The 23,444-nt window shown below is 48.1% G+C and overlaps 1 protein-coding gene across 2 annotated transcripts in view; it reads left to right on the plus strand.

Annotated features, from left to right (window-relative positions):
* The window catches only part of EFL1 (elongation factor like GTPase 1), a 488,390-nt gene that overhangs the window by 52,273 nt on the left and 412,673 nt on the right, over positions 1–23,444 (plus strand). For both annotated transcript variants that reach the window (XM_069766104.1, XM_069766103.1), the window contains exons 3-7: positions 10,841–10,908; positions 10,992–11,076; positions 18,396–18,529; positions 20,091–20,228; positions 20,307–20,509. In XM_069766104.1, coding sequence (XP_069622205.1) covers positions 10,841–10,908; positions 10,992–11,076; positions 18,396–18,529; positions 20,091–20,228; positions 20,307–20,509 — 628 coding nt within the window. The remainder of the gene's footprint in view (positions 1–10,840; positions 10,909–10,991; positions 11,077–18,395; positions 18,530–20,090; positions 20,229–20,306; positions 20,510–23,444) is intronic.

Below are 23,444 nucleotides of genomic sequence, written 5' to 3' on the forward strand. Positions count from 1 at the left end.
ACTAGCTTGAAGACTCACCAGTCCGGAGGCTCGGGGGATCGTGCGGCTAACGCCAATATCCTTTCCCCGCTCCACTAAGCCCCAGGCAGAAACTTCCCGGTGGGGAGTCCCTCTGCCATAAAGACCAGTAGAGCGGATGAGCTCCTGGGTCGAACCGCTTCCTCCCGGTGGGGGGCTCTCGGTTCGGGCGCCAGGAGAAGAGGCGCCGCTAGAGGATCCAGCAGCAGCGTGCGTTCCACTGTGTGGAACGCGGAAGTAGGACTAATAAGACAGGCGCGATACTTCCGGTGTCAGGCGCAGGTAAGGTGACGTCACATCCGGGGTCGGGGCCATCTCGGCGTGCGTTCCACCTGGTGGAACGCGGAAATGAGCAGGCTTAAGAGCGCAAAGAGGGGCTCTCGCAGATGTTATCCAGTGCTTCCTCTGGTGGTAAGAAGCGCTAGAGGGCATCCCTGGAGAAATTGGCTACAGGACACAGTAAGGTCCGTACGACCAGATTGCTGCAGACATGCCGGAGTCTAAGGGTGAGTGCAGCAGTCGCTGCTATATCCCTTTTTTTACATCTGTTACCAGAAGGATCACTTACTTATAGTGGCATTTCTCCACAGAAGATATGGAGAACAGGAATGAGGAAATGGGGGTAAGTGCGCAATGCGCAGAGTACTCAAATATACGCCTGCACACACTGAGCCATTCTTGTCCTTATTATTACATTTAGGATAGAGACGCCAGTCAAGCTTCCCTCCCTCAGTCTAAAAAGTCTGGCAAGGTATTGACTGAAGGCCCCTTCACATTAAGCGACGCTGCAGCGATACCGACAACGATCCGGATCGCTGCAGCGTCGCTGTTTGGTCGCTGGAGAGCTGTCACACAGACAGCTCTCCAGCGACCAACGATGCCGGTAACCAGGGTAAACATCGGGTAACTAAGCGCAGGGCCGCGCTTAGTAACCCGATGTTTACCCTGGATACCATGCTAAAAGTTAAAAAAAACAAACACTAGATACTTACCTACCGCTGTCTGTCCTCCAGCGCTGCGCTCTGCTTCTCTGCTCTCCTCCTGTACTGTCTGTGAGCCGGAAAGCAGAGCGGTGACGTCACCGCTCTGCTTTCCGGCTCACAGACAGTACAGGAGGAGTGCAGAGCACAGCGCTGGAGGACAGACAGCGTTAGGTAAGTATGTAGTGTTTGTTTTTTTTAACTTTTACGCTGGTATCCAGGGTAAACATCGGGTTACTAAGCGCGGCCCTGCGCTTAGTTACCCGATGTTTACCCTGGTTACCAGTGAAGACATCGCTGGATCGGTGTCACACACGCCGATCCAGCGATGTCTCCAGGGAGTCCAGCGACGAAATAAAGTTCTGGACTTTATTCAGCGACCAACGATCTCCCAGCAGGGGCCTGATCGTTGGTCGCTGTCACACAGAACGATTTCATTAACGATATCGTTGCTACGTCACAAATAGCAACGATATCGTTAACAATATCGTTATGTGTGAAGGTACCTTTAATCTAAGAGGTGCTCTCTTTGTAACACAAAACTGTCAGAAACATACAAGAAGGATCTGTGCAGCTCTTGTATTAAGAAAATTGTCAGAGAAGAACAACCATCAATGTTGTCCGAAATGAGGAATATAATCCGGGAGGAGGTCCAGAATTCCTTAGCTTCAATGTCACAACGGGAAGTGTACAGTCCGGGCCCGGCTCGTAAAAGACCAAGGAAAGATCCAGAACAGGAGGTTCAGGATGGTTCGTCGGAGGCGGAATCAGAATATAGAGGTTCTGATCAAGAAGAAGGAGAACTGCCAGTAGAAGAACAAGAAGGGAAAAGGTACTACTTTCCAGTCGAAGAAACAGAAGAACTGGTCCAGGCGGTCAGACGTACTATGCAGGTGAAAGAAGATCCACAGCCGAGATCTAGACAAGATCAGATGTTCGGAGGGCTCACATATCAGGAACGGACGGTGTTCCCGGTGAGTGAACACATACGTAAGATGATCTCACAAGAATGGAAAGATGCGGAGCGAAGATTGGTGATGTCCAGAGAGTTTAAAAACCGTCTTCCGTTTGATTCAGAAGAGATCAAGACATGGGAAGAGATTCCGAAGGTAGATGTCCCTTTAGCCAAGGTGGCAAAGAAAAAACATCCATACCTTTCGAAGATTCATCTAGTCTTAAGGATGCAATGGATCGCAAGGCGGATATCCTTTTACGTCGAGCCTGGGAGACTTCAGCAGCTTTAATAAAAACTAACATCGCAGCTACTTCTGTAGCGAGATCCATGTTCCTGTGGATGGAACAGCTGGAAGAACATTTAATTAATAAGACTTCACGGGCGGATATAATTGCTTCTCTGCCTATCATTAAGTCAGCCACGGCCTTTATGGCAGATACATCAGCTGAATCTGTGAGATTTGCGGCTAGGAATAGCTCCTTGTCCAATGCAACACGAAGGGCTATTTGGCTTAGATCTTGGTCGGGGGATAATGCATCCAAAAATAAATTATGCGCCATTCCATTTTCAGGTTCCAGAATATTTGGTCAGGCTTTAGATGACATCCTAGAGTCAGCAGCTGATAGTAAAAGAGGGTTTCCCGAGGATAAACCCAAGAAGTTTCAGCCCTTTCGGAGGAGGCCTCTCCCCCCTCCCCCTCCCCCCCGCAGATTTCCAGAGTATAGAGAACAATGGAGATCAGGTAGAGGATCCTTTAGGAGTTCCTACGCTCAGAATAGAAGGGGTAGGAATTCCTTGTTCGGTTCTGGCTATAGACCAAGGAAACAATGACGCCATAGGGATAGGCGGGAGATTAAGTTTCTTCCTCAAACAATGGAGTCAGATCTCAGACAACGATTATGTCCTCAGGATAATCTCAGAGGGTTACAGAATAGAGTTAATATCCCGCGTACCTCAAAGGTGTATCTTACCAACAATGTTAGCCAAAGATTCCCCTATGTTTCTAGACCTACAAAAACTGTTCGACTCCGGGGTTATAGTTCGGGTTCCTACTCCAGAAATAGGTTCAGGTCACTATTCCTCTCTTTTTTTCTATTCCAAAACCGTCAGGGGAATCCCGTACAATAATAAATTTAAAACCTCTGAACGTTTTCGTCAAATACAAACGGTTCAGAATGGAGTCGATCAGGTCCATCATTCATCTTATAAACAAAGATTCGGTAATGTGCACTCTCGATCTGAAGAATGCGTATTATCAGGTCCCGATACATCTCTCTTCTCAGGAGCTTCTGAGATTCTCGGTAAGTCTCCCGGACATGACCTGCCACTTCCAATTTCAATGCCTCCCTTTCGGTCTAGCATCCGCCCCAAGAATTTTCACCAAATTGGTAGCAGAGGTGGTGGCTTTCTTAAGAAACCAAGGAATAACAATAATTCCATACTTGGACGATTTTCTGGTTGTGGCACGATCAAGGGCCATTCTGCTACAACACAGAGATCGGGTCATAGCAGTATTAGAGGAAATAGGATGGGTGGTCAACAGGAAAAAGTCACATTTAAAGCCAGAATCCCAGAAGATATTTCTAGGAGTACTCTTGGATTCTACAACCAGGCAGTCCTTCTTACCAAGGGACAAACGAACCTCATTAAAAAAGATGATCTTAGAATTCCAAAGAAGTCCAGTGACGATAAGAGCAGCTATGAATGTCTTGGGGAAGATGACAGCATGCATTCCGTGTGTCAGATGGGCTCAGGCTCACTCAAGGCCTTTACAAGAACAGATACTCATAGTATGGGATCGACGTCGTTCCACATTAGACAAGAGGCTAGAGCTATCAATGAAGACAAGAAGATCACTACGATGGTGGATCCAGGACTACAATCTAAAAAAGGGCATCCCTTGGATATCAACCCCTTGTGTGATAATCACCACAGATGCAAGTCAGTGGGGATGGGGAGCGCACCTGGAAGGAAAATTCTTTCAGGACAAGTGGCCCGAGGAGATCAGTCAGATGTCGTCAAATTACAGAGAATTATACGCAGTCTGGGAAGCTCTCAGAAAAAACCGTTCACGCCTAAAGGACAAACATGTAAAAATCCTATCCGACAATGTAACAGCGGTATCCTTTTTGAGGCATCAGGGAGGTTCCAAACACAAAGCGCTTCAAGGTCTAGCGCAGAGAATATTTGCCTGGGCAGAAGACGTTGTCTTATCTATAACAGCAGTGCATCTAGAAGGGTCACAGAACATACTAGCCGACTATCTAAGCAGAAAGAAAGTTTCTCCAACCGAATGGGAACTAAGTCAAGAAATGTTCCAAATTCTTTGCCACCGTTGGGGAACGCCCAGGATAGATTTATTCGCCACAAGGAAAAATTCAAAGGTTCCCAGATTTTATTCCCTCAACCCTCTAGACATGCCGGAAGCAGTCGACACCTTAAGTCAAGCATGGAGCGAACCTCTGTCTTACGCATTTCCACCAATAGCACTTATTCCAGTAGTGCTCAGGAAGATTCAGGAAGACCAGGCAACAGTGCTGACGATTGTACCATTCTCGCCAAAGAGAAGTTGGTTCCCATTGTTGGGGGCCATGGCAACGGAAGACCCTATCATACTCCCGTTATGGAAGGATATAATTCTTCAAGGGCCTGTTTTACACCAAAACCCGGAGAGACTGCATCTATCAGCATGGATCCTGAGAGGGACATCTTGAAATCCAGAGGTCTTTCAGATGAAGTAATTACAACCATCCAGGCTAGTAGGAAGCCTGTCACCTCAGCCATCTACCACAAAATCTGGAAAAAATTTTGTATGGGAAGTGGCGGGTCAGCTGTGATTCCGGGGGTCTTAGATGTTCCTAGAGTCTTAAAATTCTTACAGGCAGGCTTTGACTTGGGGCTCAGGCCAGGTACAATTAAAGTCCAGATCTCGGCCCTTAGTACTTTTCTGGATTATCCATTAGCTTCCCACCCCTGGATAATCAGATTTGTGAGGGCTATCCAAAGATTACGGCCTACCTTGAGACAGCTAGCTCCCACATGGGACTTAAATTTAGTCCTTAGGGCTCTATGTAAAGATCCCTATTCTCTAGAGGAGGACATGCCTATTTCAGTTCGTACCTGGAAGACGGCCTTCCTAGTAGCGATTACAACAGCTAAACGCGTAGGGGAAATTCAGGCTCTATCAATTAAGGATCCATATCTTCAAGTCAGAGAGGATCATATAATCCTAAAATTAGACCCAGCTTTTATCCCAAAAATAGCTTCAGCAAAAAATCGAGATCAGGAAATAATTTTACCTTCCTTTTGTGAGAACCCTTCTAATGAAAAAGAACAGGCTTTACACTCCATGGATGTTAGGCAGGCAGTATTAAACTATCTAGAGGCCACTAGCTCCTGGAGGAAAATCTTTTTATCCTATTTGGAGGTAAGAATAAAGGTAAAAAAGCTTCCAAGGCGTCTATAGCTAGATGGATTACTACTATAATTTCAAAAGCCTACGCATCAGAAGGGATAGCGTGCCCAACAGGGATTAAAGCTCACTCTACTAGGGCTGTTTCAGCATCATGGGCTGAGCGAGCAGGAGCGTCACTAGATCAGATTTGCAAGGCAGCAACTTGGGCCAGAGTAAACACGTTCTGTAAGCACTATAAGCTAGACGTAGTAGCAGCTCAGCAGACGTCTTATGGGAGGAAAGTTCTCCAAGCAGTTGTCCCACCCTAAACGTAGTTTTCTTTGGTATTCTCCAATGTGCTGTCAGGGGGACGTCCTGGAAAATGGGTATTATTACCTACCGATAATTCGGTTTCCAGGAGTCCATCCTGACAGCACCGTTATTTCCCCCCCCTATGCATGCCAGTTCATATGCTGTAATATGTTTGGTCAAATAAAGTTTTCAAAAGTATATCTATCCATGGTGTGGTACTTGTCAAAACACTGAGGAAATGGGGGTGGAGTGGGACCTTTTAACCTCTCGTGTTGTGTTTCCTGTCCCTGCAAGGAGGAGGAGGACGTCCTCCAATGTGCTGTCAGGATGGACTCCTGGAAACCGAATTATCGGTAGGTAATAATACCCATTTTTCTCCACACATACCTTTGATCATTGGGCCAAAGAGATCTATTTTAAAGGGAACCTGTCACCCCGAAAATCGCGGGTGAGGTAAGCCCACCGGCATCAGGGGCTTATCTACAGCATTCTGTAATGCTGTAGATAAACCCCCGATGTTACCTGAAAAAGACGTTATATTATACTTACCCAGGGGCGGTCCCGCTGCTGGTCAGGTCGGATGGGCGTCTCTGGTCCGCTGCGGCGCCTCCCATCTTCTTTCTATGACGTCCTCTTCTGAGCTTCAGCCACGGCTCCAGCGCAGGCGTACTTTGCTCTGCCCTCTTGAGGGCAGAGGATAGTACTGCAGTGCGCAGGCGCCGGAAAGGTCAGAGGCCCGGCTGAAGATCAGAAGAGGACATCATGGAAAGAAGATGGGAGACGCCGCAGCGGACCAGAGATGCCCATCTGACCTGACCAGCAGCGGGACCGCCCCTGGGTAAGTATAATATAACGTCTTTTTCTCCTTTCAGGTAACATCAGGGGCTTATCTACAGCATTACAGAATGCTGTAGATAAGCCCCTGATGCCGGTGGGCTTACCTTACCCGCGAATTTCGGGGTGACAGGTTCCCTTTAACCACATCAGTCCACAGGACTTGTTTCCAAAATGCATCAGAATTGTTTAGATGTTCTTTTCCATACATCTGTCACTGAATTTTATGGTGAGGACGCTTTAGAAGTTTTCTTCTGATAATAATTCTCCCATGAAATCCATATTTGTGTAGGTGTCTCAGTAGAACAATGTACCACAACGCCAGAATCTTCTAGATCTTTCTGTAGGTGTTTTGCAGTCAAGCGGGGGTTCTGATTTCCCTCTCTAGCAATCCTACAAGCAGCTCTCACTGAAATTTTGCTTGGTCTTCCAGACCTTATCTTGACCTCCACTGTTCCTGCTAACTGCCATGTCTTAATTTCATGTCGAACTTAAGAAAGGGCAACTTGAAAACACTTTGCTATCTTCTTATAGCCTTCTCCTCCTTTTTTGGCCTTCACCATTTTTATTTTCAGAGGGCTTGGCAGCTGCTTAGAAGAAACCATGGCTGTTGTTTTTTGGCATGAGGTTAAAGGAGGCTGTAGTTTTATAAAGCTGGTAAGTTTGCATCACTTGGCCTTTCCTAACGATAAGTGAACAAACCATTACCCTAACAGGCTAATTAAGGTCTGAATTTTGGTCAAAGTAATCTGAGCACACAAATCTCCAAGGGTGCCCAAACGTTTGCATTGGCCCTTTTTTTTTTTTTGTTTTGTAATTTTTAAAATGTAAAAAATGACTATATATTTTTTTGCCTAAAATAAAAAGGAAATGTGTTATCTTTAACTTCAGCCATTTTAGAGATCATTTCATCTGCAACTTGCGCAAATTTTTACATGCCAGTGTACGTTCTGAAGATCAGCCCTATTTACTTAATGTAGACTTTTGTTAACTTAAATAGTAGCCGTCGCTTTAATTATTTTTCAGAAATTAATAGTCACATGAAAATTAAGTAACTTTGTAATGTATCTTGCTTCTCTCTCCTTGTGGACAAATCATACATTTTCAAAATTCTGAATTCCCAGGTAAAATGTGGAGGCACAATGTTACATTACTGAGATTGAAGATGGCGCATTCTGTGAAGAAGGGACGTCTCTGCCTCCACCTCTTCCCCTCTATATAGAATCTCATCAGTAGCAGCCGCCATCTCCTATCTCAGTAATGGAACAATCGGTCTTCAGTGAATACAGATTTTAAGAGGAATTGAGAGTTTTGAGAATGATCATCCCTGGTGGAGAAAGAGGCCGATCTCGCTGATAATGATATAAGACAAAGTTGTTTGTTCTCATGATTTACTAAATAAAAATTAAAACAATGGCTACACCTTAAATGCTTTTTTGCTATATGGTTTCATTAAAAAATGCTTGAGGCAGCATCTTACTGTACATAATAGACTGCAGAATGAGCTTATCGCTCTAATGGTGGGGTCTGTAACCTTTGTTTCTACTTACAATTCTTTTGAGGAAAATTCACATGAAGAAATATAAGGTCATGTTCACATAGGTTGGATTTGCTACCTAATTTCTGGATGGAAAATTCACATTCATTGCTTATTACATTGCCAGCGTTGTGGGGGAGCTTTATCCACTCGCAATGCAAATTGAGAGGCACAGTGACTTTCACATCTGCAAAATAGCTCCTCTTTCCTTCCCCCTCGCTCCTCTCTCCGTCATCCCTCGCTCCTTTCTCCTTCCCCCCTCGCTCCTCTCCTTCCCCCCTTTCTCCTCTCTTCCTTCCCCTATCTCTCCTCTCTTCCCTCCCCCCCTCCTCTCTTCCTCCCCCCCTCTTCTCTTACTTCCCCCCCTCTCCTCTCTTCCTTCCCCCCTCTTACTCCCCTCTCCTCTCTTACTCCCCCTCTCCTCTCTTCCGCCTCTCTCCTCTCACTTACTCCCCCCTCTCTCCTTCCCCCCTCGCTCCTCTCTCCTTCCCACCTCTCCCTTCTCTCTCCTTCCCCCCCCTCCTTTCCTCCCCCTCTCCTCTCTCTTCCTTCCCCCTCTCCTCTCTTCCTTCCCCCTCTCCTCTCTCTTCCTTACCCATCTCCTCTCTCCTCCTCCCCCCTCTCACCATTCTTCCTTCCCCCCTCTCTCGTCTTTCTTCCCCCTCTTTCTTCCCCTCTCTCCTCTCTTCCTTCACCCTCTCCTCTTTTCCTTCCCCCTCCTCTCTTCCTCCACTTCTCCTCTCTTACTCCCCCCTCTCACCTCTCTTCCTTCCCCCTCTCACCTCTCTTCCTTCCCCCCTCTCTCCTCTTTCTTCCCCCCTCTTTCTTCCTCCTCTCTCCTCCTTCCCCCTCTCTCCTCTTCCTTCACCCTCTCTCCTCTTCCTTCACCCTCTCTCCTCTCTTCCTTCACCCTCTCTCCTCTTTTCCTTCCCCCTCCTCTCTCTTCCTCCACTTCTCCTCTCTCTTCCTTCCCCCTCTCTTCCTTCCCCCTCTATCCTCTCTCTTCCTCCTCTCTTCCTTCCCCCTCTCTCCTCTCTTCCTTCCCCCTCTCTCTTCTTCCTTCACCCTCTCTCCTCTCTTTTCCTTCCCCCTCCTCTCTCTTCCTCTCCTTCTCCTCTCTCTAAAGGTACCGTCACACTAGACGATATCGCTAGCGATCCGTGACGTTGCAGCTTCCTGGCTAGCGATATCGTCCAGTGTGACAGGCAGCAGCGATCAGGCCCCTGCTGTGATATCGCTGGTCGGGGAAGAAAGTCCAGAACTTTGTTTCGTCGCTGGACGTCCCGCTGACATCGCTGAATCGGCGTGTGTGACACCGATTCAGTGATGTCTTCACTGGTAACCAGGGTAAACTTCGGGTTACTAAGCGCAGGGCCGCGCTTAGTAACCCGATGTTTACCCTGGTTACCATCGTTAAAGTAAAAAAAACAAACACTACATACTTACCTTCCGCTGTCTGTCCCCGGCGCTGTGCTTCTCTGCACTGGCTGTGAGCGCCGGGCAGCCGGAAAGCAGAGCGGTGACGTCACCGCTCTGCTTTCCGGCCGCTGTGCTCACAGCCAGTGCAGAGAAGCACAGCGCCGGGGACAGACAGCGGTAGGTAAGTATGTAGTGGTTGTTTTTTTTACTTTAACGATGGTAACCAGGGTAAACATCGGGTTACTAAGCGCGGCCCTGCGCTTAGTAACCCGATGTTTATCCTGGTTACCGGCATCGTTGGTCGCTGGAGAGCTGTCTGTGTGACAGCTCTCCAGCGACCAAACAGCGACGCTGCAGCGATCCGGATCGTTGTCGGTATCGCTGCAGCGTCGCTTAGTGTGACGGTACCTTTACTCCCCCCTCACCTCTTCCTTCCCCCTCTCTCCTCTCTTCCTTCCCCCCTTCTCCTCTCTCTTCCTTCCCCCTCTCTCTTCCTTCCCCCCTCTCTCTCTTCCTTCCTCCTCTCCTCTCTATTCCTTCCCCCTCTCTCCTCTCTTTTCCTTCCCCCTCCTATCTCTTCCTCTCCTTCTCCTCTCTTACTCCCCCCTCACCTCTCTTCCTTCCCCCTCTCTCCTCTCTTCCCTCCCCCCTTCTCTCCTCTCTCTTCCCTCCCCCTTTGGTCTGAGTGCTGTTTGTGAAAAACTGACTCCCTGATTCTCAGTAAACTCCCCCTGAATAGTGTTACATGTGGCCTAAAAGATCTGCATTAAACAGTCTTTGCCCTGTTATGGAATATGAAGCCAAAGAGAGGGACTGTCTGCAGCCTCTTTATTGCAGGTGTGAATATCGCTTAGGCTTCTTTCACACTAGCGTTGGAATCTCCCCGTCGCAATGCGTCGGGGAGAGATTCCGACGCTAGCGTTTGCTGCATTGCACAATGGGTGCAGCGGATACATTTTTCCGGCGCATCCGCTGCCCCATTGTAAGGTGCGGGGAGGTGGGGGCGGAGTTCCGGCATGCGCGGTCGGAAAAAGCGGTCCGTCAGGAGAAAAAAACCTTACATGTAGGGTTTTTTTTCTCCCGACGGTCCGCCAAAGCACGACGCATCCGTCGCAAGACGGATGCGAAGTGTGCCAATCCGTCGCAAATGCGTCGTCAATAGAAGTCTATGGGGAAAAAACGCATCCTGCAAGCACTTTTGCAGGATGCGTTTTTTCTGCAAAACGACGCATTGTGACGGATTTAAAAAAACGCTAGTGTGAAAGTACCCTTACAAAACAATTATCTTACACCACCTTTGTTGAATAATCTCTGCTTTAACTTTGGTTACATTACTTAATCAATTGTAAAAATTTAATATTTTTTTAAATAGTATTTTTTTTCTTCTTTAGGGAAAACCACTTTAGCAGACTGTCTGATATCCAGCAACGGGATAATCTCCAATAGATTAGCAGGAAAGGTATAAGATTTTTTTTTTCTTTTTTGGTGTAAGAGAAAACCTTTATTTCGGCTGCACATTATAACTTGTGACAATCATTGCAGTTACGTTATATGGACAGTCGAGAAGATGAGCAAATACGAGGAATCACTATGAAATCCAGCGCCATATCCCTGGAGCACAAAGATGGTAGTGGTTTCTGTCCTGTCTACACTGTACATTTCTCTCCATGTACTGACTGGTATTTTCTGGTTATTGACATTTATATTCTAAACTAGATGGTGGCCTGATTCTCACGCATCGTATTCTAGAATATGTATAGTAGTATATAGCACAGCCCACGCAGTGTGTAGCACAGCCCACGCAGTGTGTAGCACAGCCCACGCAGTGTGTAGCACAGCCCACGCAGTGTGTAGCACAGCCCACGCAGTGTGTAGCACAGCCCACGCAGTGTGTAGCACAGCCCACGCAGTGTGTAGCACAGCCCACGCAGTGTGTAGCACAGCCCACGCAGTGTGTAGCACAGCCCACGCAGTGTGTAGCACAGCCCACGCAGTGTGTAGCACAGCCCACGCAGTGTGTAGCACAGCCACGTATATAACGTAGTATATAGCAATGTGGGCACCATATCCCTGTTAAAAAAGGAATTAAAATAAAAAATATTTATATACTCACCTTCCGGCGGCCCCCGGATCCAGGCCAGTCGTTTAGAGATGCTCCTCGCGACGCTCCGGTCCCAAGAATGCATTGCGGCAATAACGTGATGGTGTAGCGGTCTCGCGAGACTGCTACGTCATCTCCGGTCATTGCCGCAATGCATTCTTGGGATCGGAGCATCGAGAGGAGCGGGAAAGGCGGTGGAAGGTGAGAATATCATGATTTTTTTATTATTTTAATTGTTTTTAACATTGTATGTTCTTACTATTGATGCTGCATAGGCAGCATCAATAGTAGAAACTTGGTCACACAGGGTTAATAGCGGCGGTAACGGAGTGAGTTACCCGCGGCATAACTCGGTCTGTTACCGCTGGCATTAACCCTGTGTGAGCGGTGACTGCAGGGGAATATGGAGCGGGCGCCGGGCACTGACTGCAGGGGAGTAGGGAGGGACTAATCGGACTGTGGCCGTCGCTGATTGGTTGCGGCAGCCATGACAGGCAGCTGGCGAGACCAATCAGCGACTTGGATTCCATGACAGACAGGCCGCGACCAATGAATATCCGTGACAGACAGAAAGACGGAAGTGACCCTTAGACAATTATATAGTAGATAGATGATGGCTTGGTGAAGGCTGTAATTAAGATGCTCGCTCAGCCATGCTCTTCTTGGCCAAGCATGAATGGGGTCAGGGGAGTAAGTCGCTGCCAGACACCTCTCCCATGACATCCCTTCTTTCCTCCAACATTTGATATAAGGGTAAAAGCACATTAGCCGGTGGACCTGTCTTGTCACAGATCAGCGGCTGCCTTTAGAATATTTTGCGTTAGAGTCTACTGAGCACCGCTGTGTATAGTTTGGGGCACTAGGGTCCTAGAAAGACAGTTTTAGTGTGCTCAGAGGCAAGCAGCTATAGGAATACATATTAATTGGGTAGACCACAATAACATAGTAACATAGTTATTAAAGGGAAGGTACCGCGTTTGTAGATCATTAATTAATCAATGTAATGTAGCATAACATGCTGTTATAACCCAGATTTGAATGCATGTAAAACAGATTTCGTGTGTTATATGAGTAGAAAGAATGCACTGGGGGCTGACATCTTGGTTTTGCAGCAGTAGCACGTCACTATCAGTGTCAGATTACGGCACCCCATGGACATAGGGTCCGAGCCTGTCTATTATCTCCTATCTGTAACATTGCAGCTGCATTAGCAGTGAGCTGGGCACGCCTCTGTGGGCTGCACAACTCACTGCTGTAGGTGTGACTAGCTGCCATTTTATTAGAGCCCTGTGCTATCTGCCGAGCTCCACTTACACTCTATCGCAGGAGAGAAGAAGCACTGACTGCTCCTCTGTACTCCAGGCACTGCAGGTTCTGGGCAGACATCCTCTGCTCTCACACGCTGCCGTGTGCTTCCCTCTGCTCTGTCTCCGCCTCCCCACTTGCACACAGTCCCAGTGATCTCCGGTAAACTGCACTCTCCCCCTGTGTCGCTCTCCCTCTCTGTGCGGCGTGGGGGGGTCTCTGTGCGGCGTGGGGGGTCTCTGTGCAGCGTGGGGGGGAGGGTCTCTGTGCGGCATGGGGGGTCTCTGTGCGGCGTGGGGGGGTCTCTGTGCGGCGTAGGGGGGTCTCTGTGCGGCGTGGGGGGGTCTCTGTGCGGCGTGGGGGGGTCTCTGCGGCGTGGGGAGGTCTCTGTGCGGCGTGGGGGGGTCTCTGTGCGGCGTAGGGGGGTCTCTGTGCGGCGTGGGGGGGTCTCTGTGCGGCGTGGGGGGGTCTCTGTGCGGCGTGGGGAGGTCTCTGTGCGGCGTGGGGGGGGTCTCTGTGCGGCGTGGGGGGGTCTCTGTGCGGCGTGGGGGGGTCTCTGTGCGGCGTGGGGGGGTCTCTGCGGCGTGGGGGGGTCTGTGCGGCGTGGGGGGGGGTCTCTGTGCAGCGTGGGGGGTCTCTATGCGTGTATGCAAGCATCGTCCGATGGGACTACAAGTCCCATCGGATGATGCCTGCTACAATGACAGTGATTGACACATTAGCCAATTATGGGACAGTAATAGTCCCATCATCCGGCTAATGTGTTGAATGAAAAAAAAAAAATACTCCATACATACATGCGACATACATGCCACATACATGCCACATACATGCCACATACCTGCCACATACAATACATTCATACATTACATACATATAGACATACAGTACATTAAACATAGATTTCATACTCGCCATTACTTGTCACTTTGTTCCCCGAAGCCAGTGTCATCTGTAAAAAAAAATATTAAAAAAACAAACAACCAATATACTCCCTGTCCGCAGAAATCCACGAGTGTCCCACGACGATCTCCCGTGGAGAGCAGCAGCATCAGATAATGCGACTGCTCTCTAGGGGCTCCAGGAACACAATGACAGCAGGAAGTTATCCTTCCACCACTGTATTCCTCCGCCGCTGTAAAAAAAAAAGTCCCTAGTCTCACTTTATGCCATTGCTGTATGAGAAATTTTCCCAGGCAGCAATTGCCATAAAGTGAGACCTTGTCCTAAGGTAACCTCTCAGTGATGCACTGCAGGAGCCATTGTTTCCTGTCAGTGTGTCACTGAGGGTCCTATAAGCAGTGACATCACCCGATGTCACTGTTCTATAGGGGAGATCGTCGTGGGACACTCGATATTAATTGGACTACGGCGGATAGGTAGTATACGGTTTATTATTTTACGTTTTTTGCAGGCGCTGAAGTATGGTAAGTATGGTGAAATGAAGAATATTAAAATACTTTTTTCCTAATGTGTGCGTGTTTTTTTTAACCCTTTCTTACTATTGGATTAATAACGGATAGGCGTCTTATTGACGCCTCTCCGTTATTAACCCAGCTTAATGTCACCTTACAATAGCAAGGTGACATTAACCCTTCATTACCCCATATCTCACCGCTACACGGGAGTGGGAAGAGAGGGGCTAAGTGCCGGAATTGGCGCATCTTACAGATGCGCCATTTCTGGGGCGGCTGCGGACTGGTATTTGTAGCCTGGGGGGGGGGGCAATATCCATGGCCCCTCTCTAGGCTATGAATATCAGCCTGCAGCTGTCTGCGTAGCCTTTCTGGCTATAAAATATAGGGGGACCCCACGCAAATTTTTTTTTTTGGGGTCCCCTTATTTTAATAGCCAGTAAAGGCTATACAGACAGCTGCGGGCTGATATTCATAGCAGGCTACAGATATTGGCCCCCGGCCGTCGGCTTTCCCCCTCTGGCGCAGAAAATTGCACGGGCGCCCACGCGGTTTTTTTTGTTTTTTTTTTAATTCAACCCTCACAAAGGCCTCTTTCACACTTGCGTCGGTACGAGTCCGTCGCTATGCGTCGGGCCGACGTACCGACGCACGTTGTGAAATTTGTGCCCGACGTGGGCAGCGGATGCAGTTTTTCAACACATCCACTGCCCATTCTAAAGTCTAGAAGGAGGGGGCGGAGTTTTGGCAGCGCATGCGCGGTAGAAAATGGCGGACGCGCTGGACAAAAAAAGGTCACTTGAACGTTTTTTCGTGCCGACGGTCCGCCAAAACACGACGGATCCGTTGCACGACGGACGCGACCACGCGACGTGTGGCCATCCGTCACGATCTGTCGCTAATACAAGTTTATGGGAGAAAAACGCATCCTGCGAGCACATTTGCAGAATCCGTTTTTTTCCGCCAGATCCGTTTTTTCCACCGGATCCATTTTTTCCGCCGGATCCGTTTTTTTCCGCTGGATCCGTTTTTTCCTGCTGGATCCGTTAATTCCTGCCGGATCCGTTTTTTTTCCACAATTTCCTTTTTTTCTGTCAGATCAGGTTTTTTTTCCATCGGATCCTTTTTTTTCCCGCCTGATCCTTTTTTTTCCACAATTTCCTTTTTTTTCTGTCAGATCAGGTTTTTTTTCCATCGGATCCTTTTTTTCCCGCCTGATCTGTTTTTTCCCCGCCAGATCCGTTTTTTTTCCACAATTTCCTTTTTTTTCTGCCAAATCAGTTTATTTTCCATCGGATCCTTTTTTTCCCGCCTGATCCGTTTTTTCCCGCCAGATCCGTTTTTTCCCGCCGGACCTCTTTTTTTTCCACAATTTCCTTTTTTTTCTGCCAGATCAGTTTTTTTTTCCGCCTTATCCGTTTTTTTCCGCCTTATCCGTTTTATCCGTTTTTTTCCACAATTTCCTTTTTTTTTCTGCCAGATCAGTTTTTTTTCCTCCGGATCCGTTATTTTCTCGTTGAGTTGTATTAGCGCCGGATGGCCACACGTTTCATCCGTTTTTTGCAGGATCCGTCAAAACAGCTGTTTCCGCCGGACGGAAAACACATACAGAGGAACGGTTGAATCGCGATCTCACCTGCCGCTATTGCGGGCACATGTCAGTCATGTTTTTTTCTATTGACAGATTGGGCGATTCTGAACGCGGCGATACTAAATATGTGTAGGTTTGATTTTTTTTATTTTATTTTTGATGGGGGTGATTTAAACTTTAATTTTTTTTTTTTCATATTTTTAAAAACATTTTTTTTTTACATTTGCCATGCATCAATAGCCTCCATGGGAAACTATAAGCTGGCACAACTCGATCGGCTCTGCTACATAGCAGCGATCATCAGATTGCTGCTCCGTAGCTGAATTACAGGCTTGCTATGAACGCCGACCACAGGGAGGCGCTCACAGCAGGCTGGCATCAAGTAGCTATAGAGGTCTCAAGGACCTGTATGGTTACCATCCTGACGCATCGCCAACCCCTGATCATGTGACGGGGGTGGACGATACGCCCATTTCTGGCCGCGCAGCTGGAAGCGGTAGATAAATGCCGCTGTCAGCATTTGACAGCGGCATTTAACAGGTTAATAGCGGCGGGTGAATTGCGATTTCACCGGCCGCTATTGCGCGCACATGTCAGCTGTACAAAACAGCCGACATGTCGTGACTTTGATGTGGGCTCAGCGCCGGAGCCCACATCAAAGGAGGAGACACGACATGCGCAGAACATGTTGTGTTTTTTACTGCGATGCGTTTTTTCCCCAGAAAAAACGCAACATATGCACAAAAATTGCGGAATGCATTATAAATGATGGGATGCATATGTATGCATTTTTAAATTGTTTTTATCACATTTTTATAGCGAACAAACGCAAAAAAACGCAAAAATCCTGAACGTGTGCACACAGCCTCAATGTGTATCTCCCCATCACACTCCATATGTGTCTCACTCATCATACTTCACGTCTTTCTCTCCCATCAGTCACTCTTAGGCCGGGGACACACACAACGTATAAAAAAACGGTCCGTTTTTGATGGACGAGAATCGCACAAATGTTACCAAAACAGTGATCCGTGTGCAGTGCGAGGATGCGATTTTCTCGCATCCAATGATCCGTTTGGCATCCGTGTGACATCCGTATGGTGAGATTTTCTCACACTTGCAAAATGAGCAAATAATGGCTGAGCCTTTCCTGTCACCTGCCCAATTCTTGAGAATTTCTCGCACGTCACACTGATGGTCCGTGTGCTGTGCGATTTTTTTTTTTTCTCACCCCCATAGACTTTCATTGGCGATTCTCGGCCGAGATACGCTGACAATCGCAGCATGCTGCGATTTCACTCGGATCCTGAATACGGCCGAGAGAATATCGGATGATGGGAGCTGCCCCATAGATTAACATTGGGACGAGTGCTATGCGTTTTTTTATCGCATTGCACTCGTCCGTATTGCGGTCTAGTGTGACCCCGGCCTTAGCCATACAATGCATCTCTCCCCTCCCTCCATAATGCCTGGCTATTCACTGCAGAGCTGGAGCTCCCACACAGCTCCTAATGCTGCTCCATGCACACCACATGTCTTCACTCTTCTTGGGTCCAGATGCTGCTGAGCCCACTGTGTTCTGCTCCTCTGATGCAGTAACTGCTGGTGATAGCAGGTCACAGGGCAGTCACACACAAAATGGTGCTGCCCTGTGATGCTGCTCTTCATTCTTACTGTTGGGGCAGTAACTGCTGACATCACCATTTCCCTCCCCTTTTGGGTGGTCTAATATCCCTGGGGCAGAGCTGCTAAATCTTACTATAGCTGCTTGAGGTCTAAAACGGAAAATGCTCCCCCTAGTGGTAAATATGTATATTTGTAGAAAAATATATAATATTTTTCATATAGAAATGTTTGCAAACAGTGCAAACATTGCATTAATACATTTTAATTACTATTTTAAGCTTAATTTCACAAAAAAACAAAATACGAGAAAACTGGTGGCACCTTCCCTTTAAGATTTGAAGGAAGACTATAAGTCCATCTAGTTCAACCCATAGCCTAACCTAACATGCCCTAACATGTTGATCCAGAGGAAGGCAAAAAAAAACCCATGTGGCAAAGAGTAAGCTCCACATTGGGGAAAAAATTCCTTCCCGACTTCACTACCCAAAGTACCAAAGTACAGTTCCAAAAAATACTATCAAAATGATCATTATTTAGTTTAGAATAAAGATGGGTGACCTTATGGAATATAACTCTAGCAAAGGTCCGTGCAGAGATCTGTTCCATAATCTGTTTATGCCCAGGACTATAGTTATAAGACAGGGGCATCCTGACTTCTAGAGGAAAAGGCTATCTCCCCACCTAGAAGGTGATTCCTTGCTGTAAGAGCATTGAGACTATGGACCAGCTACATAGTAGTGAATCAAGAGGCGCCTAGAATCTTAGTACAGTTGGGAGTTCTGGATTACTGGGGATGGGTTTTTCATACAGGGATTTCTTCTGATTACCTGAAAATTGGCTTCTCAACCACTGGGGCTTTTATCTGATCTGGATGGGATTACAAGCTACGCATGATCTTTTATTTTCAGGGGATGAAGAGTATCTAGTGAACCTCATAGATTCTCCAGGGCACGTTGATTTCTCCTCTGAGGTCTCGACAGCGGTCCGTCTGTGTGATGGAGCCATTGTAGTGGTCGATGCTGTAGAAGGTGTTTGTCCGCAGGTAAATACTTATGTATTGTAAACTGAAAATGTATAAAATGCGTATATAGTAGTAACACGTATGATGATAAAGACCCCCGTGAATTGTTTTTCTCTTTGGTGTATATGTTGCAAAAGCTGCAGGTAGGCCTCCATTCTCCAGACCGATGTCAGAAAAGTCTCCTTTTGACCTAACTGTGTACAATGTATGGAGACGTAACCACTTTGTGGATGGTGAAGAGCAGTAGTTAAAGGGAACCTGTCACCAGGTTTGGCAGATATAAGATGCGGCCACTGCCTTTCAGGGATGATGTACAGCATTCTTTAATGCTGTGGATAAGCCCTGGATCCTACTTGAAAAATGAGAAAAATAAGTTTTATTATACTCACCTTGGGGTGGGGGGGGGTCGGGGGGGGCGGACTGGTCTGATGGGTATCGCAGGTCCCGGTCCTGCACCTCCCATCTTCTTGTGATGCCGCCCTCCTGCTTCTTCATCGCTCCCCGGCACCGCGCTCATGCACAGGCGTACTGTCTGCCATGTTGAGGACAGAGCAAAGTGCTGCAGTGCGCTGGCGCCAGGCCTCTCTGACCGTTCCCGGCGCCTGCGCAGTCAACAGGGCAGATAAGTACGCCTGTGCAGGAGTGCGATGAGGAGGAGCGATAAAGCAACAGGAGGGCGGCATCACAAGAAGATGGGAGGCGCCGGATCCGGACCTGCGACACCCATCAGACCGGACCGCCTCCCCGGCTGAGTATAATAAAACGTATTTTTCTTATCTTTGCGGTCAGATTATATAATGCTGTAGATAAGCCCTAAAAGGCAGTGGCCGCATCTTATATCGGTCAAACCTGGTAACAGGTTCGCTTTAACCCTTCCCTATACAGTGGGCCACTGCAATGCTGTACGCTGCCCAAGGGATCAACATGTCCAGTGACGGCGTCCTGCCTAATACATCTGTCTAGTATCAGCTGTGGCAATATCTAGCAAGGGATCGTCCGTCTGTCCTGCCTGTGCTATCACATTGCAATCTGATATGTTCAGTGTCTTACTGAAAGAAGGCATGTTAGTATTTTTTTTTTGCACAGAGGGGTTTGTAGATGCACCCTGATTTACCCCAGATTCATTAATCACTAATTGTCCGCTTTTACAGATGACGTATTGCATGCTATTTAGTTTTGCAATGCTTTTTTTTTTGTTTCTAACCCCGAGTATGTGTTCAGAATTATTTGCATGTGAACATGGCTTCCTAAACCTCATTTACTTGGAAGGGATGCAGATTTGTTTTTTTGATATCCGAAGTGGACTAAGCCCCTAAATCCGTGTCAACCCCAATAAACAGAACCTACAGTGAAATGTGATATCCGCAGAGTGATCTCGGGTCGTTAAGACTAAATAGAAGCTAATAGAATGGAGAAGTGATCATCCCCCATTACTAGATCGCTGGGACATCAGACTGGTGACGGGGAGATGGTGTGTGAATGAGAGCGTGTGGGGTACATAGGAGCTTATTGTATGCACAGATTGTTGGGAGCGTGCATGTCCATGATTGTCCTCACAGGTCTGTTGTGCCTCCTTCTGCAGACACAAGCCGTGCTACGTCAGGCCTGGCTGGAGAACATACGACCGGTTCTAGTGATCAATAAGATTGATAGATTGATAGTGGAGCTGAAGCTTTCCTCCCAAGAAGCATATGCACATCTGCAGAAGATCCTGGAGCAGGTAACTGCCTGACATCACTGTGACATCCCACGTTGTGATTGGTTAGCCGGTTTCTTATTGTCTCCTGCCATCTTGTAGGTGAACGCCGTGACTGGGAGTCTCTTTACCTCCAAGGTCCTGGAAGAAAGGGCTGAGAAAGACACCAGGACTGAGACGCTGGCTGGAGAGCAGCTGTATGACTGGAGTGCAGGCTTGGAAGAGACGGATGATTCACATCTGTATTTCTCTCCAGATCAGGGCAATGTGGTGTTCGCTAGCGCCATCGATGGCTGGGGCTTTACGTAAGCAGCTTTAAAAAAAAAATGTATATTTTAGTGTTTTCAAAAAGTTTTATTTAAAGGAGATGTCTGCAATAGAGAGCCCATTTTCTGCTTGCTTTGTCCCTCATCCTACCCTTACAAAGATGTCCCAGGTTACATGAGAACACGTCGAGTTTTTAGAGTTAATTGCTCGGGGTCCCAGTACTGCTCCGATGGTAAGGGGGCTGTCCAAACTCAACATTTTATCCAGCAAATACTGCTACATCTGCCATGATGTCACATTCTGCTTTCTTCTGGATGGTAAACCTAACAGGCGCACAGACATTTTGAAAGGTGTGCACTACATGCCCGTTAGATGTGGGGTACTACCACTAGGATCCACATTTATCTTGAGAATGGGGCCCTGTTAAACTTGGCCAGGAATGGAGATGTGGCTGTGCCCACGGGGCTCTCGTTATTCATTTCTATATTAGTGCCCCCCTTCCCAAGTTAAGCCCCTCATACATGTTCGAGAGCTCCTGTGTCCTCTATGTGAGAGCTGCTCTCTGGTGGTGGCTTATCTCTTAGGGACTGAAAGGATCAGCAGTCCACAATCAGCCGTGGCGGATCCTACTCTCCCCTGACATCCTCTGTCGGGAGCTGCCACACACATTACTGTGGATGTCAGTGGGTCCAGCTGCCATTAATATCTTGTACGGGAGCCTTTAGATGCTGCTCCTGTCGGTGGCATCCACGGCTATTGGACAATTGTGGCAAATCATATCTAGCTGTCATAAATGCCCCAGATGGCCCTTTTAAAAAAAATAAAATACATGCTGAAGAGATGGTCACAGTGAGTTCCTATGGATGCCTTAGTGTCGTAGGCTTTGTTTTGTGTGTTGCATTTAAGACAGACAGATAGATCTGGCAGTTATAAAAGTCACGTGTGTATCTGGACCACTACTGGTTTAGAAAAAAAATAGCATACAGGAAAAGCTAGTGTTATTTTATTCAGTCGCCATGACAGCACAACGAGAGAGGGGATCCGCCCTTCAGGGACAGGAAACCTCAGACATAAAAAGGGCGGCACCTCACTCCCCCGTCAGTTGGTTTCCTGTCCCTGACAGCGGAACCTCTTCAGACAGACCTCAGGAAGAAGGTTGAAGAAAAGAAGAATCCCACTCCTGACAGGCCGATACAGGTAGCGGGGGTCCCCTGCCTCGGTCTGGTCAGGAGGTTGGTAGCACCACACGGCAGGGGGACTGTTGGTGTAGGTGGCAGCAGGAGGAAGCAACCCAAGGGAGGTGGGTTAGCTTCTTAGGTGTCCGCATACCTGGTAAGTAGGCCGTGCACCATGTCTGTGGGGCCTCTAGAGTCTGTCCACCGCTGCCGCTGTGGTCCGCTTTGGCCGGGGAGCGCTGCCGTCCCTGTCGGCGTGTCTGTCCTCAGCGCCGCAGCCGTGACCGGAAGGGGCGTGTCCGGATGACGCGGCGAGCGGCGCGGGGTAGTGACGCGGCCGCGCATGCGCGGTAGCGCTTTCTTCCCTGGCTAATGGCGGCGCCCAGGGACGGAGGGAGGATTATGGCCACAGGGGGTCCGGCGGTCAGCATGGGGGCGCGGCTCACAGTGGACGGAGCCTATCGGTGTAATACCGATTAGCGGCACCTGGAGGAAGCCCTGCTGACCCCCATCCGGGGGTAGTACCTAGGGGGATGTATTTAAGAGCTGCACAGACGCCTCTACTTGTTCCTGTCCTCGTTTCCTACATGGAGTCACCGGAGGGAACTCCGCAGCTGTGCGGTGAACAGCAGCAACCATTGGAGCAGCCACAGACAGGAAAATCTCTGAGAAGCTCCCAGCGGCGTTCTAGTGGCAGTAGTCGCGCTGGTGGAGCTAAAGCTGCTCAGAAATCTACCAAATCCTCAGGCCGTAAAGATTCTCCGGCTAGAGAGGACCCCCCGATTACGGTACCATTCGTTGCAGGGATGGGTAAGTGAGCTACGTGAAAGTACGCTTTTTTGATTGCTGTCCCTCCTTGTATTCCCTCTCTCCTTATCCAGGGGAGAAAAAGTACTTCCAAAACCAAGCATAGGGAGTGTGCCGTATGTACAGAGCCACTTCCAGATGGGCATAAAAAGAAGCTGTGCAGACCCTGTATACAGCGCTTAATCGAGGAGGAGGCCCCTGACCTGACATCTACCCTTAGGGACATGGTTAAACAGGAGGTCAGGGATTCCTTAAAATCCAGTTCTCACAGGACAAGGTCCCTAAAGAGGAAAGAGATCTCATCCCCAGGTTCAGACGTGGAGTCAGAGGGTGTGAGCTCGGATTCTCATCCTTCATCTTCATCTTCAGAGGACGTAGAATCTAGTCGAGCATGCCTGTCACTAGACAGGATTAATCACCTAGTGAAAGCTGTCAACAACACTATGGGGATTGAAGAGACCCAGTCAGAATGCTCCATCCAGGACATTATGTTTAAGGGCATAGACCGTAAGTCCCGAAGGGTTTTTCCTGTAGTGGAAAAGATCAAATCACTGATTACGAGAGAATGGAAGAAACCCGAAAGAAAGGGCTCACTGCCACCAGCATTTAAAAGAAGGTATCCGTTCGAGGAGGAGGCTTCAGCTTCTTGGGACAAGGTCCCGAAGTTAGATGCAGCGGTGGCCAAGGCGTGCAAAAAGTCTTCTCTTCCATTTGAGGATCTAGGTAGCCTAAAGGACCCGCTTGATAGAAAAGCTGATGTCTTCCTTAAAGGGGCTTGGGAGACTTCTGCGGGATCCTTGAGACCGGCAATTGCGGCCACTTGCACGGCTCGGTCCTTGATGGTGTGGCTAGGCCACCTGGAAGACCAACTCAAGGATAAAGTTCCTAGAAGTGAAATCCTATCATCTATGCCCATGATCCAAGACGCTGCAGCCTTCCTTTCAGATGCGTCAGCAGATTCAGTTAGGCTGGCCGCAAGATCCTCAGCCTT

Source organism: Ranitomeya imitator, chromosome 4, assembly GCF_032444005.1.
Source record: "Ranitomeya imitator isolate aRanImi1 chromosome 4, aRanImi1.pri, whole genome shotgun sequence".
In the NCBI taxonomy this organism is placed as follows: domain Eukaryota; kingdom Metazoa; phylum Chordata; class Amphibia; order Anura; family Dendrobatidae; genus Ranitomeya; species Ranitomeya imitator.